At 42.9% G+C, this 13,281-nt stretch overlaps 1 protein-coding gene across 1 annotated transcript in view; it reads left to right on the top strand.

Moving 5' to 3' along the window:
• Positions 1-13,281, top strand: part of LOC140694672 (uncharacterized) — a 117,577-nt gene that overhangs the window by 81,973 nt on the left and 22,323 nt on the right. Inside the window, exons 11-13 of the mRNA XM_072957815.1 lie at positions 10,346-10,626; positions 11,092-11,231; positions 11,472-11,540. Coding sequence (XP_072813916.1) covers positions 10,346-10,626; positions 11,092-11,231; positions 11,472-11,540 — 490 coding nt within the window. The remainder of the gene's footprint in view (positions 1-10,345; positions 10,627-11,091; positions 11,232-11,471; positions 11,541-13,281) is intronic.

Below are 13,281 nucleotides of genomic sequence, written 5' to 3'. Positions count from 1 at the left end.
CGCTCTGCCTTTAGCACGTTGCTTTGCCTGTCAGGGTTGCCACCCTTTTAACTGTAAGGTGAGGAGTCTGGAGTAGATGATCCACCCCAGCTCTGCTGTTTTGCAAATTTCTGATTTCGTATTCGGATGAGTCTGGGATACACCCAGAGCAGTATAAACCAGGCCCTACCTCCTGCCTATTGCTGGGGCATCCCTCAGGTCTGTGCCTTCTACTCAACCCTTTACTGAGCCCAGCTTTTGTCAGGAGCCCAAGTGCCTACCGGGATGGCAGGGGACTTGTCTTTCGTGGTCACGGTGGCCAAGAATTCTATTGGTGTGCTGAAACAACTCTTCTGAGATCCTCCACCCACCCCTGCTCAAACCTAATGACAGCACTACGGTTCCTTTCCTAGGAGGAGGATCAATCCATGGTGCATTTTATGACAATCCTGTCCCCAGGGATGCACGGAAGTTTATCAGCTGAGTGAGGGGAGGTGCCTCTGTGTCCCTGTATCTCTGTCTGCTGACAGTTCGCTGCCACCGGCTACTGAACAAGAAAAGTGCTATTCACCATGTTGTGTGTTTTCCAAATGTGTAGGTGATGGTCTTGTGGCTCGTGCGTGGGCTTTGATTTGGGATGGTGAAGGGCTTATAAATACCTCATCAACATGTATTCGAGGTGGCCTGGTGCCACACAGATTTGATTCATGAAGGCATCAAGCCTGCACACTGGTTTGGAAACAACTTGGTTTTGATCATTCACACTGCATGCATGACTCGCTGCTAATCTCTGGGTGGTTTTTTCATTTCAGATTTATTCACCCCATGTCTTGCTTAAGCTGAAAAATACATTTATTTCACCAGAATATTCTCTGATTCTTTGTTTACACACATCCAGTTTTTTTAATTCCTTTAAAAATGATTCTGTGTTTATAATGCCTCCTAATTTCTATCATCTCTATGTTGCCAGTGGCCTGAGACATGCACCAGATTTGATGCCGGAACAGTTCCACCAAAAGAAATCCCTTTGCCGTAATATCTTTTGAGGAAAATATTATTCTTTAAGGCTCTAACAGTAAATCGTAGAAGAAAGCATGGAACATTTCTTGTAGTTAATACATGTTCATGCGAAAAGAAATGATATTTTCATTAAACAATGTTGATTTTAATAACTTTTACAAATGTGAACATTATTATTCATAATTTAAGTAACCAGATAAAACCACAGTTATTTATTATGAAGATTGAAAACTATTTACACGGTCTCTTAATTAGAAGTAGCTTTATTAGAAGACTGAAGGGTATTTAAAAGATGGAAAAATACCCATGATGACACCATCATTTTTATTAACTAAATATCAAGAACTGTGCAGGGATAAGATTTAACCCTCTGCAAACTGCCAAGTTAGCATGAGGTAGTTTGTGGATGCTGCCAGAGGACAGGACACTCCCCCAGGATCAGAGACAAAGGACTCCCTGCCAGCACAGAAGGCAGCCTGTGGTTCAAGTTCATATTGGTTCCTGAGTTCCTTTCCTATTGCTGTTGTAACAAAGGACCACAGACTCAGTGGCTTAAAGCAATACACATTCATCTTCTCACTGTTCTAGGGTGCAGTAGTGCAAAGTCAATGTCAGTGGGCTAAAACCAAGGAGTGGCCAAGGCTAAGTTCCACACCTAGGCTCTTGGGAGGGATTCATCATCCTACCTTTCCCAGCTTGCAGAGGTGCTCACACTCCTTGGCCCAGGGCCCTGTGTCACTGTGACCTCTGCTGCCACTTTACATCTCTGTCTCTGACTATATAGATATAGAGGAAGAGTCTTCTACATCTGGTATGGACCCTTTTTCCTACATGGACATTGTATCCTTATTTATGTGCAGATGAAAACCCCTTCCCTCCAGGGTGCGGTGGCATCAGCTCACAAGATGACCACTCTGGGCTTTAAGTGTCCTCTTTGTATTGTCATCAGGGAACTTCTCTTTCCATAGTTAGCTCTGTGTTACTTTGTTGTTATATTTTACCCAGAATTACTGAAAGTTTTACTTAAAAGGGATCCTAATTAGCTCTGTTTACCTGTTTCCAGAGCTGAAAGCTTCAGTTCTAGAGTATCAGTTTGATTTTTCCTAAAAATACATTCCAGTATATTTCTCTGGTGAAAGTCTCTACCCTGTTATCTATTCTCCCATCATTTCCTTATTTTCTTGAATATATTAAAAGTATTTTATAGCCTTTATTGGTAACTCTGATGCCTACATCACCTGGGGTTTGCATCCTTTGTCTAATGCTCCTTATTCTCATGTTATCTGTCATATAGTCTGGACATGTTGCATGTCTAGAAATTCTTTATTACATGGCAGACATTGCAAATGAAAAATCCATGTTATCTTCTGTGAGAGCTTTTCTACCTTCCCGTTAGGCAGACAGTGTGAGGGACTGATCATGTCACTCCAATCAGGCGCTGAGGTGGATCAGGACTAAAGTGCCTTTTTTCTTAAAACAGCTTTGAGGTATACTTGGCAAAATAATTTTCACACGTTTAAAGTGTACAGCTTAATATGTTTTGACGTAAGAATATCCCCAAGGAACCATGACCACACTCAAGACAGTGAACATACCCATCACCTACAAAGCTTCTCTCCTGACTTTTTTTGTCCCTCCCTCCCTCCCTGTCTCTTCCCCTGGGAACCATTGATCTGCTTTCTATCACAACATATTGGTTTGCATTTTCAAGATCCTTATATGAATGGATTCATGCAGTATCTACTCTATGTTGTCTGACTTCTTTCATTCAGTGTAATTATTTTGAGAATCATCTGTGTTGCTGTATTAATAGCTTATTTGTCTTATAGTAGAGTATTGTTTAGTGCTGAGTTTTTACTGAAGAGTTTATTGTGAGCAGTGTTTGTATAGACCATCATTTCTTTCTGCATTTACTTCTTGATGGATGCATGGGTTATTTACAACTTGTGCTATTATAAATAAAATAGCAGTGAATATTTGGTTATAAGTCTTTGTATGGACATATGCTTTTCCTTTCTAAAGCACCAGATGAGGAATGTCTGGATTATATGGTACATAGGTGTTTACCTTTTTAAAAGAATCTGTTAAAGACTTTTCCAAAATGGTTGTACTATTGTAAATTCCTCGTGGTGTGTATCAGTTCTGGTTGCTCTACTTCCTTGCCAGCACCTTGTAAGGTCAGTCTTTCTAACTGTATTCATTCTAGTATGTATGTGAACTAGTATCTCACTGTGGTTTTTAAAAGTATTTCTCTAATCATTAATGACACCTTTAATCAGCATCTTTTCATATGCTTATTATCCATCTGGATATCTTTACTGAAGTGTGTTTTCTGGCCTCATTCATTCAGGTGTTTGAATTATTATTGAATTTTGAGACCTCTTTATTCTGGATCAGATACAAAGAGAGACCATTATCAGATATATGATCTGCAAATAGCTTCTGTCTATGGCTTGTCTTTTCATTTGCTTAGCAGTGTTTAGAAGAGCATTGAAGAGTCTTCATGTTCATAAAGTTCACTCTATCAGTTTCTTTTTAAAATAGATGATACTTTTGGTGTCATAGCAAAGAAAAATTTGCCAAACCCAAGGCCATAAAGCTTAAGCCTATGCTTGTTCTCCTAGCTGTTTTATAGTTTTAGATTTCCTATTAAGATCTATGATCCATTTTGAGGTAAATTTTGTATATTTTGTGAGGTGTGAATCAAAGTTCATTTTTTTTTTTTTGCGTATCACTATCTAATTGTTCCAGCACTACATGCTGAAAAGATCGTTTCTCCACAGCATCCTTTTTGAGAATCAATTGTCTGTATAAGTCTTGGTTTAGTTCTGAACATTCTATTGTGTTCCATTATTCTATTTTCCTGTTTTACACCAACACCCTAATTTCTGATTACTGTAGCTTTATAAAAAAAAAGTTTGAAAATCAGATAGTGCAAGTCTTCCAACATTGTTTTTCTTGTTCAAAGTTGTTTTGGATTTTTGGGATCCTTTGAATTTTTATATGAATTATAGAATAAGTTTTTAAATTCCTTACATCCTGTTCTGCCAAAATTCCACCCATGTCTTTGGCCGTCTCCAGAGCCACATTTTCTGAAGAAGTCTCTCTAGATCCCAGGTGAAAGGAATTTCTCTTTCGTCTGTGCTCAAATCACATTTGATATTATTTGATTCCATTTAATCATATTTGCCTGTATGTACTTGTCTGATCTTTCCAGCCATTTAGTAAATCTCAAAAGATTAGGAATCTTGACTTGGTTCCCTCTGTGTGCTGAGAAACTAGTTCTATGCTTTGCAGGAGTGAGCCCTGCAGTAAGAGGTATCTGCAGCACACATCTAGCTCATTGCTTGAATATTGTCAAGGAATTCTGCAGATTTAGAATTGTTTATTGATTGTTGTCTCCAAGACGGCTCAGTCTTTTTTATTTCTATTGCTACTGCTGCAGTTTCAAAGAACAATGGGCTAGTTATTTTGCAAATATCAAATCATACTCTAATTGTGTTGTCACGCAAATTATGTGCTGCTGTGTCTTAACAACCTGCTTAGTGTTCACAGGCTCCTTCACTCATGGAAAATTTGGGAGAATGTCATATCCTTAGAGATAGCAATGCTGTCTTTGGCGACCTGAGCAGCAGTATCTGAATTCACTCCTGCTATTTTTCCAGTGTCCCCTCTAGACCTCCTCCAGCCCTCCATGGGGGGCCCTGCAGTTCTGCCCTAGAAAAGCCTGTTGCTTCTCAGGAAGACTTCCCTATGAAACATAATCATGTCCTTCTTGTGGGGACATTCAGTCCAGAGACCTGAAAGCAGGGGAAAATGTTCAGCCTGCTTTTGGTAGAACCTAAATTCTTCCATACTTGTTAGAAGCAATTTCAATGAGGAAACTGTTTTGGCATCTAACAAATCAGCATAAATGACTGATGAGGAAGATCAGCTTCCCCATCCCACTCAGTCGTCATGTTGATGTGACACACACATTGGCAAACATTTTCCCCTGTGAGCAACGTAAAGTTCAAGACGTTATGAATGGCTTTTTATTTTTATTTCTTAGTCTTTCCACATTCACTGTGTCTCGTGAGATTATATGAATCCTGCTTATTTTCAGCCCAGCACTAAACTTTTTAAAAGGATCACGTGTTTAAAAGGCTAGTGGACAATTTTTTAGAAGACAGAAATCCTTAGATTTTGGTCCCAGAGTTGAATCTTGGTTAGTGGTGAATGAAAATTCCCGTTAAAATTTTAAATTCAGTGATATAAAGTCTTAAAAATAGTTAAATATTAGTCAATTTCATTAAAAACTATAAGAGTTATTTACCTTTAAGCCTGTTTCTGGGGCAATTTTGCAATGATTCCCTCCCTTTATCGATTCCCTCTTTATCAGAATCCTTGAGAGGCCCCTGTCATCATTGTCAGTATCATCATTATCATCATGGAACTGATTCTTCTGGAAGATTCTAGGAAAATAAAGAGATGGACGGGATTATGTGTAGGTCAGTGTGTGCATGTACAATAAGAACAGCTGTCAGGCATTAGATGCAAGATACCCATTTCATTTAGGGGAGAATGTGGTCATGAAATCCTGATGTGGTGAATGAAGGAAGCGGTGGGAACAGGATAGTCAATGCAAAGGAGGAGGAAGTGAGTGAGTTGGAGAGCATAGATCCTTGGTTAGTTGATCAGCACATTGGTAAGAATGAGGGGAGTGTGATGGCAGAATCATGTCCCTCCCCGGCCACAGGGTAGCCACCTGTGACATGTTACTGTACATGGCAAAAGGGATGACAGATATTTTAGGATTAAAAATCTTAGAGGATTTCTGTCTCCTAAATTGTCTATTAGTTAGCCTTTAAACCCATGATACATTATTATAGATTAGTGCAGGGGCACAAATAAAAAGGATTCATATAATCTCAACAGACAAACTGAATGTAGAAAGGATAAGGAAGAAAAACAAAAAGTCACTTATAAGTGCCTTGAACCATAAATTGCTCATGAGGAAATGTTACACAAGGTGAATGTCACAGCCACATACATACTGCCTGAGTGGGATGGGACAAGGGGATCCTGAGATGAGACAATAGGGTGAGTAGTCTGGATTGTCCAGGTGGGCTGAATGTAATCACAGGGGTCCTTAAATTGGAGGATATTTCCCAGCTGAGTTTAAAATCAGAGGGAGGTGTAGCGATGGAGCAATGTTCAGAAAGGCTGCTGACCATGAAAATGGAGGAAGTTGAGGGGCACAAGCTAAGGAAGGTGGGTGACCTCTGTAAACTGGAAAAAAAAAAGGAAACATTCTCTTCTAGACCCTCTAGAAGGAAGGAACCCTGCTGGTATCTTGAATTTATCCCAATGAGAACTGTGTTGGATCTCTGACATCCACAGCCATAAGCTGATAAGTCTGTGCTGGTTTAAGCTATTAAGCTTAATGGAATTTGTTACAGTGGTAATAGGAAAATAACATAGTGAGCGGTAGTGTAAGGGATTAAAGGTCTAGGATGGGGTGTGGAGAGAATTCTGACATTTACACCTAAAAAACAACCACGTGAAGTGGGAAGGTGTTTTAAGGAAGTCCTACCTGGCAGGGCTGTCAAGCAGACTGGAGTGAGCGAATCCTTGGAGTTAGAGGAATCAATTAAACCTCTACAAGGAAAATAAGAAATAAAATGTAGCAGGGCTTCAGTGTTAGTAGATGTAGGAATGGAAATGGGCAGAGAGATATAAACATTATTTTGAAATTAGCTACAGGTTTGATGACTGCATGTTTGGGAGAGTTAGCCGATGTGTGGACTGAATGCATCCCCTCAAAATCCATATGTCGAAACCTCATCTCCCAGGTTGATGATATAAGGATGCGGGGCCTTTGGGAGGTGATTAGTAGGATAAAATGAGGTCATGAGAGTATTGCCCTCATGAATGGTATTAGTGTTCTTATACAGGGCCCCAAAGTGCTTGCTTCTCTCTCCTCTCTGGGCCATGAAGATAGTGGGAAGACAGCCATCTTCGAGCTGGCAATCCTCTCCCAGATACATTGACCTTGAAAGCCTCAGCCTCCAAACCATAAGGAATATGCTGGTTGTTTAAGCCACCCGACACACGGTAATTTGTTACAGAATCCCAGACTGACGAAGACAGTGGAGAATGCCACTGCGTTTGGCACTGATTGCCTGGAGAATGCTGAAACCCAGGGAAGTGGGCAGCACAGACGTTTACTCATTTAATCCTGCCAACACTGTAGGGGATAGAGTCTACATTTTCCTCGCTATTTAAAAGGTAAGGAAAAAGAGGCACAAATAATAACAATGACAATGACAACAACAACAACAACAGCAACAATAATTTGTCCAAGATTCACACAGAACTCCCTGGAGGGAGAGTGAGAATTAATACTTATGCAGGCTGGCCCCAGAGCCCCTGCTCATAACTACTAAGTCAGATCACCTTGCTTATTTAGATCAGTTTTTTTTCAACTGTGATATGAGTGTACTGTGTCCAGTAACTTATAATTTCAAAATACCTCACTGTAAGGGAAACATTAGTTGCAGGCATTACAACCCACAGAAAGCTAGACATACAAAAATAACTTGTTAGGGCAAGATAACCAATAATGTTTTTAAATATTATACCTGCTGACCCTTTGCAATAAAGTGTTTATTTATAATTCTGTCTGGCTACAGAATAACATCATAATCCTGCATGTGGCTGGTGGCTCCCGTGTTGGACAGCAAGGGTCTAGAGAATTTAAATGACTTGCCCAGCCTTGCCCAGGAAGCTCGTGGTGGGATCAGAGCTATTGTCTGGGACTGTTCCTTCCTATCCAACAATTCCCTCATGGAAGTTTAGAAGCTTCTCCTTTGGTGCCCAGCTGTCTATCCGTACTTATGACATCTTGTCAGGTGCCCCGGCCTGCTCCTGAACATCAGCCAGAACCCACTTCTGCTCTTTTTTGGCCAGGTAATACCTTCTAGCAACTTCCATTGCCTTCTTGGCATCAGTTTTTACATGGAAGGGTAGTGGCTAGAGAAGGAAATGTGTCCACATGACAGGTTTTTCATAAATATAGTAGGAGTGGTCAAGAGAAGAAAACCTCAGGAATACGAGTGGAAGCAGGTCATTTAATATACCAAATGCGTACTTTCAATGTATGTTTGTGTTTCCGAGTCCACGCTTGTTCTACTCGTGCATTATAGGCCAACACATCAGGAGACAAGGATTTGGGGCAAGAAATAGCGGCTTTAATTTGTAAAGCCAGCGGAGAAGATGGTAGACCAATGTCCTGGAGAACCATCATCCCAAGTCAGAATTCAGGCTCTTCTTATATTAAAAAGGGGAAGCGGGAATGCTTGGTTGTTGCGAACTTGGTGTATGAATTCTTTGTTGTTAGAATCCTTTGTTCTTGCAGCTCTTCACCTGGGTCAGATCCGTGTAAACCTCCAACAAGCAAATGTTATTTTCTATTCTGTATCTTGTTATCTTTATACGAATGGAAAAGTGATAATATCCTTCAAAGTCAGAGCCTTGAGAATAGGGTCTCCTGTATATTTCAGGATCTAGGCAACATTGTTTCACAAAAGGTGCAGAAACAGCAAGACTAAGCCTAGGAAACAGGGCACATGTTTAAAGTCAAAGGAACAGATCTAATATGGAGTCAGATTTGTTCTTTCCTATTTCAGTAGTGCCATGGAGAAGGCACTGTGGGCAGCTTTCTGTAGGGTCCTGGAGGCTTTCTCTCTCAGCCTCTGTGCGCCTCTATTGAAAACCCGTCATCGCTATCTGGCCTGCTGGAAAACCAGTCCGCCTGTTTTGCCCTGAAGTTGTGTTCTGTTTATAACTCATCTCTACTCCTTGGAAAACAACTCAATAAAAACTCAGTTGGTTTCCCACCAGCCCTGAGCAGGGGTGAGGGATAGCATGTTATTATTTTATTAAAAAATATATAAAAGAGTTTTAAAACAGCACTGGGCACATAGGAGAGAGACAATCAATGCTTCCTGGCTTAAATCGAAAATGATGACTCAGTGAGTCTATGGCTGCTGTATTTGCTGAGCTAGTTACTCCTTTGCTCCATTACACATTTATTTTAACTGAAAAAGAAATATATGCATATGGTTAAAAAAATTCAAACAGAGCAAAAAATACTCAAGTGAAAGAAGTTTTCCCTCATCCTCTGTTCTTACATGCCTCCCTGGAGATGCCAATGTTTACAATCCTTTGTGTGCTTTTCCAGATATGCTATGCAAGTTCCCACCAATGTATGTAAATTCCTTTAAAGTTTTACTTATTTTTAACTTTAAGGGATTTAAATCCTCAAGTGGCTTCTGCCACAGTAATAGAAAAGAAGAAATCTGACTCCATATTAGATCTGTTCCTTTGACTTTAACCCTGTGCTCTGTCTCCTAGGCTTCTTCTTGCTTGTAAAACAATGTTGCCTAGAGCCTAAAATATACAGGAGAGCCTATTCTGAAGGCTCTGACCTTTAAGGGTATTTAACACTTTTCCAATCATATAAAGATAACACGTTGCAGAATAGAAAATAACGTTTGTTTTGTTGGAGGTTTACAGGGATCTGACCCAGGGAGATAGCTGCAAGAACAAAGGATTCTAACAAGAAGGAATTCCTACACCAAGAAGTTTGCAAAAACCAAGCACATAGGAAAGCAGACTGAATTCTGACTTGGGGAGATGGTTTTCCAGGACATTAGTTTGCCATCTAGGTCTACAGAAACTTGCTATTCCATGCCCCAACACTTGGTCTCCCAACTTACTGGCCTGTCCTGCACTGAGGAGAATGAATTTGGACTCAATAACACTTCTACCTACCTAGCAAGTTGGACACTGGGACTGAGGGCAGCTCTCCCACACACAGGGGCCTACGGTGAGCCCTTGATTATTCCCCGAGGTTGGGGTGTGGTTTACCCAGGAGGGATGGGGACTCTACACCAACACTCAGGCAGTCTGCTCCTTCTGGGGCTCTGACATTTTACCTCCCGCTCCCTGCCAGCCCAACATTTGGGACAGTGGAGCTAAGGCAGAGATCGTGCCTGCCTGTTTCCCAGCGTGTAAAAGGGGAATATGTACTCTTCCCAAGGTAGTTCTGAGAAACAACACCTGCGGGTGCTTGGTTCCCTGAGCAACAGTAAACCTAGCTCCTTGTGGGGGCAACGGGTATGATACCCGTAGGGTTTCTGCAGAGACCTTAGCTGGAGGGCTGGGCCAGGGACGTAAAATATGAGCTGTGGGCAATGACGGGTAAGAGAAGGGTGTATAGGCAGGACTGCTGCCTCCTTCGGGGTGCCACAAGAGGTAAAACGCTTTCTCCCCATCTCTGTTACTCCCCTCCCAATTCCAGATAACTGCCTTCCCTCTGCTCCTCCTGTCCATGTGTCTCCCTCCACTTTTCCCCGCCTCCCCTCCTCCTCCCCTATTCTCCCTCCCTCGGTTCCCCTTCCCTCTCAGGACCCAGAGCGGATCGCTGGCCCTCCTGCGCATGCGCAGTTGCTGCCAGCTGGACCGCGGGTTGGAAGCTCCAGCTCCGAGCCGGGGATCGGCCCCAATGGCTTCTCAGCTCTGTCGCCCTGTAGGCCTTTGGCTACTGCCTGGGGCCGGGGCCTCTGGCTGTGGAAGTGCAAGGTGAGGGGATATCGGGAAAGGGGTGAGGCGGCTGCGGGAGGGCGGTCGGCGTGTCACAGCCCCCCAGGGCGCCAGTCAGCGTGTGTTCAGCTGGATTGCTCGGGCCAGACCCCTCTGCCCGCGCCACCTGCCCCGGCGCACCGGCCACAGCTGCCCAGGGCCAGGTGTGCCCCTGCCGCCTCTTGACCCAGCCGGGCTCCCCTCAGTCCGCGGCTGGCATCCGCTTCCCCTCTCCCGCCGGCGAGTCCTCCCCTCCCGGTCTTCCTCTCCTAGGCCGCCGACCCGTCCCCACCACTGGGCGGGCTGTGTCCCGGGCGGGCGGGGTCTGCACACCCGGACGGGGCGGGCGGCTTGGGCTGGGGCTGGGGCTGGCCTCCGAGCGGGGCTGCAGCCCGCGTCCCCCACCCCGCTCTCCCTGCCCCGCGACCCCGGGGCTGCCTTCCTCTCCCTTTCCCGATCCCTGAGGTCCAGATTAGCGGCGTGGGCGCTGCTCCCCAGGCTGAGAGCCCGCGGCTGTAACTCCCAGCTTCTCCTGGTGGAGTCGGGAAAAGGGAGCGGCAGTGCTGAGGGAGCTTCTGTCTCCTTGATCAGGATTTCTGCCCCAGGTAAGTACCTTGAACACTTTCAGGTGTTAGGATGGCGGTGCTTGTTGATGTCACATGTTTTTATACTGAGAGGGATTACAGTGGTGAAAGCAGGGCTTGGTTCAGTTAAAAATGAGCTGAAGGCATGAGGCTGTCTCATCCTCCATCATTCACTCTCCCAGGGTGAAACGTGAGACCGTCGATCTTAAAAAGATACTTATAGTCCGTAACTAGTCCAGCCCAGCTACTGTGTGTTAACAGGAACAGCACAACCTGAGGCGTTGGAGACCCAGGGACATTGCACTCCTAAAGAGCTCCTGGCAAAATCTGGTTTGTTTTGTTTTTTTTTGTTTGTTTGTTTTACTTAAATTGTGGGACAGACTAGTAGTATAGAGGGAAAAATAATTGGCAAGAAGGATTTTTTCATATAGCAGCTTTATTGTGATATTGTTCACACACCATGAAGTCCACCCACTTGAATGTTACAATTCAGCAGCTTTTAGCATATTCACATTTGTGCAACCATTATTATTCCAGAACGTTTTCATCACATCAGAAAGACCAGTTGAAATGCATGACCTATCCACCCCTTCCCAGTGGTGGTTCTAAAGAAGTTTCTTGGCTGTTCCTGACCATAAATTAACTTGTTACATTCCATGAAATATCTGGGAGGAATTCTAATCAGAATTGCAATGAATCTGTCTATCAAAGCAGGAAGAATTAATGTCTTTATGGCATAAACTTCTTCTACACATGAATATATCTGGGACCCTATCTTTTCATCTGTCCAGAGCCAGGCCTATGGGAAATCCTCATTAATTCTTGGGTTTGTGAATGATGAGATTCAATACATCATTAGATGGAACTGTAGCCTTTCACTGAAGAGAAAAGTAACCTCGTAGAAGCCAAGTGATTCTCTGATGGTTAGAATGAGAGACCGCCAGTGCTGGAGTATTCGAGTGGACTTGGTGCTTGCAGAGTTCTCCACCACCTACAGCTAAGGGGATTACCGTGTTCTTTTACTTTTTTTTTTATGGCGTTGCTTTTATTTTTACTTATTATATAAAATTATTTTTTATTGAAGTGTTGTAAATTTACCATGTTAGCTTCAGATGTACAGCAGAGATTCAGTTATAAGCTTATGCATATGTATATAAATGTCTTTCAGATTGTTTCTAGTACAACTCATTACAAGAAATTGAAAATAGTACCCTGTGCTATATAGTAGGTCCTTGTCATTTATTTTATATTTATTAATGTGTATCTGTTAATCCTCCCTTTCCTGCCTGCTAACAACAGTTTGCTTTCTATGTCCATGAGTCTATTTCTAGCAGCACCGTTTTTGCTAGCAATATATGCTGGTTGGCTCTTTTCTGTTTCCGTAGTTCCATCTTATGTGTGGGCGTTTTTCTTCTGGTGGGCCTGTGTGTGGTTTGCACACGTGATAATAGAGATCTGTATTTGGGAGAACTCCAGGCCTCGTGTAGTCCCTCGTATGGAGCGCCCACTGAACTGATGCTTGAACTTGGAAAAAAACAGTAAATGTTGGAATTTCCACTATGGTTGAGACTTCCAGGTTTCTATAACCTCTTTAGCCCACCTAAATTTTGGCTGCACCCAATACTGGATAATTTGGTGGAACTTCATGGTATGGTGGTGTAGAGACAGGGCCTTGTATGCTTCTTCTCTTTCCTTTTTCTAACAATCATTTTCCTGGGCCTTCCAGGTACTCCCCCAGAAGGGCCCAGGGCTGGCTTGGTGCTGCACTGAGGCAATATTTGTTAATAAGTCCCTTTCCTCATCTCTTCTGAGCCTCCATTTCCTTCTCTACACAATGAGGGCTTAGACTAGATAAGTGCTTTTCAGTTTCTTTTAAAGCCATGTTTCCTTTGAGAAACAGAAAATTCAAATCTCTCCTCCCATCACAACCCTTTAGATTTTGACACGTCCTCCAAGGAGTCACATAGCTCTTTGTGGTAAATTGATGTGATTGTGATTCCACGTGGCACAGAAAAGACTCTTCAGAGATTTATTGCAGGGAGAGGGCAGGAAAGGGGCAGTATGTCACACT

Source organism: Vicugna pacos, unplaced genomic scaffold (assembly GCF_048564905.1).
Source record: "Vicugna pacos unplaced genomic scaffold, VicPac4 scaffold_77, whole genome shotgun sequence".
NCBI classification, from domain to species: domain Eukaryota; kingdom Metazoa; phylum Chordata; class Mammalia; order Artiodactyla; family Camelidae; genus Vicugna; species Vicugna pacos.
Note: the sequence above shows the minus strand (reverse complement) of the source record. Positions and strands in the feature narration are given on the sequence as shown.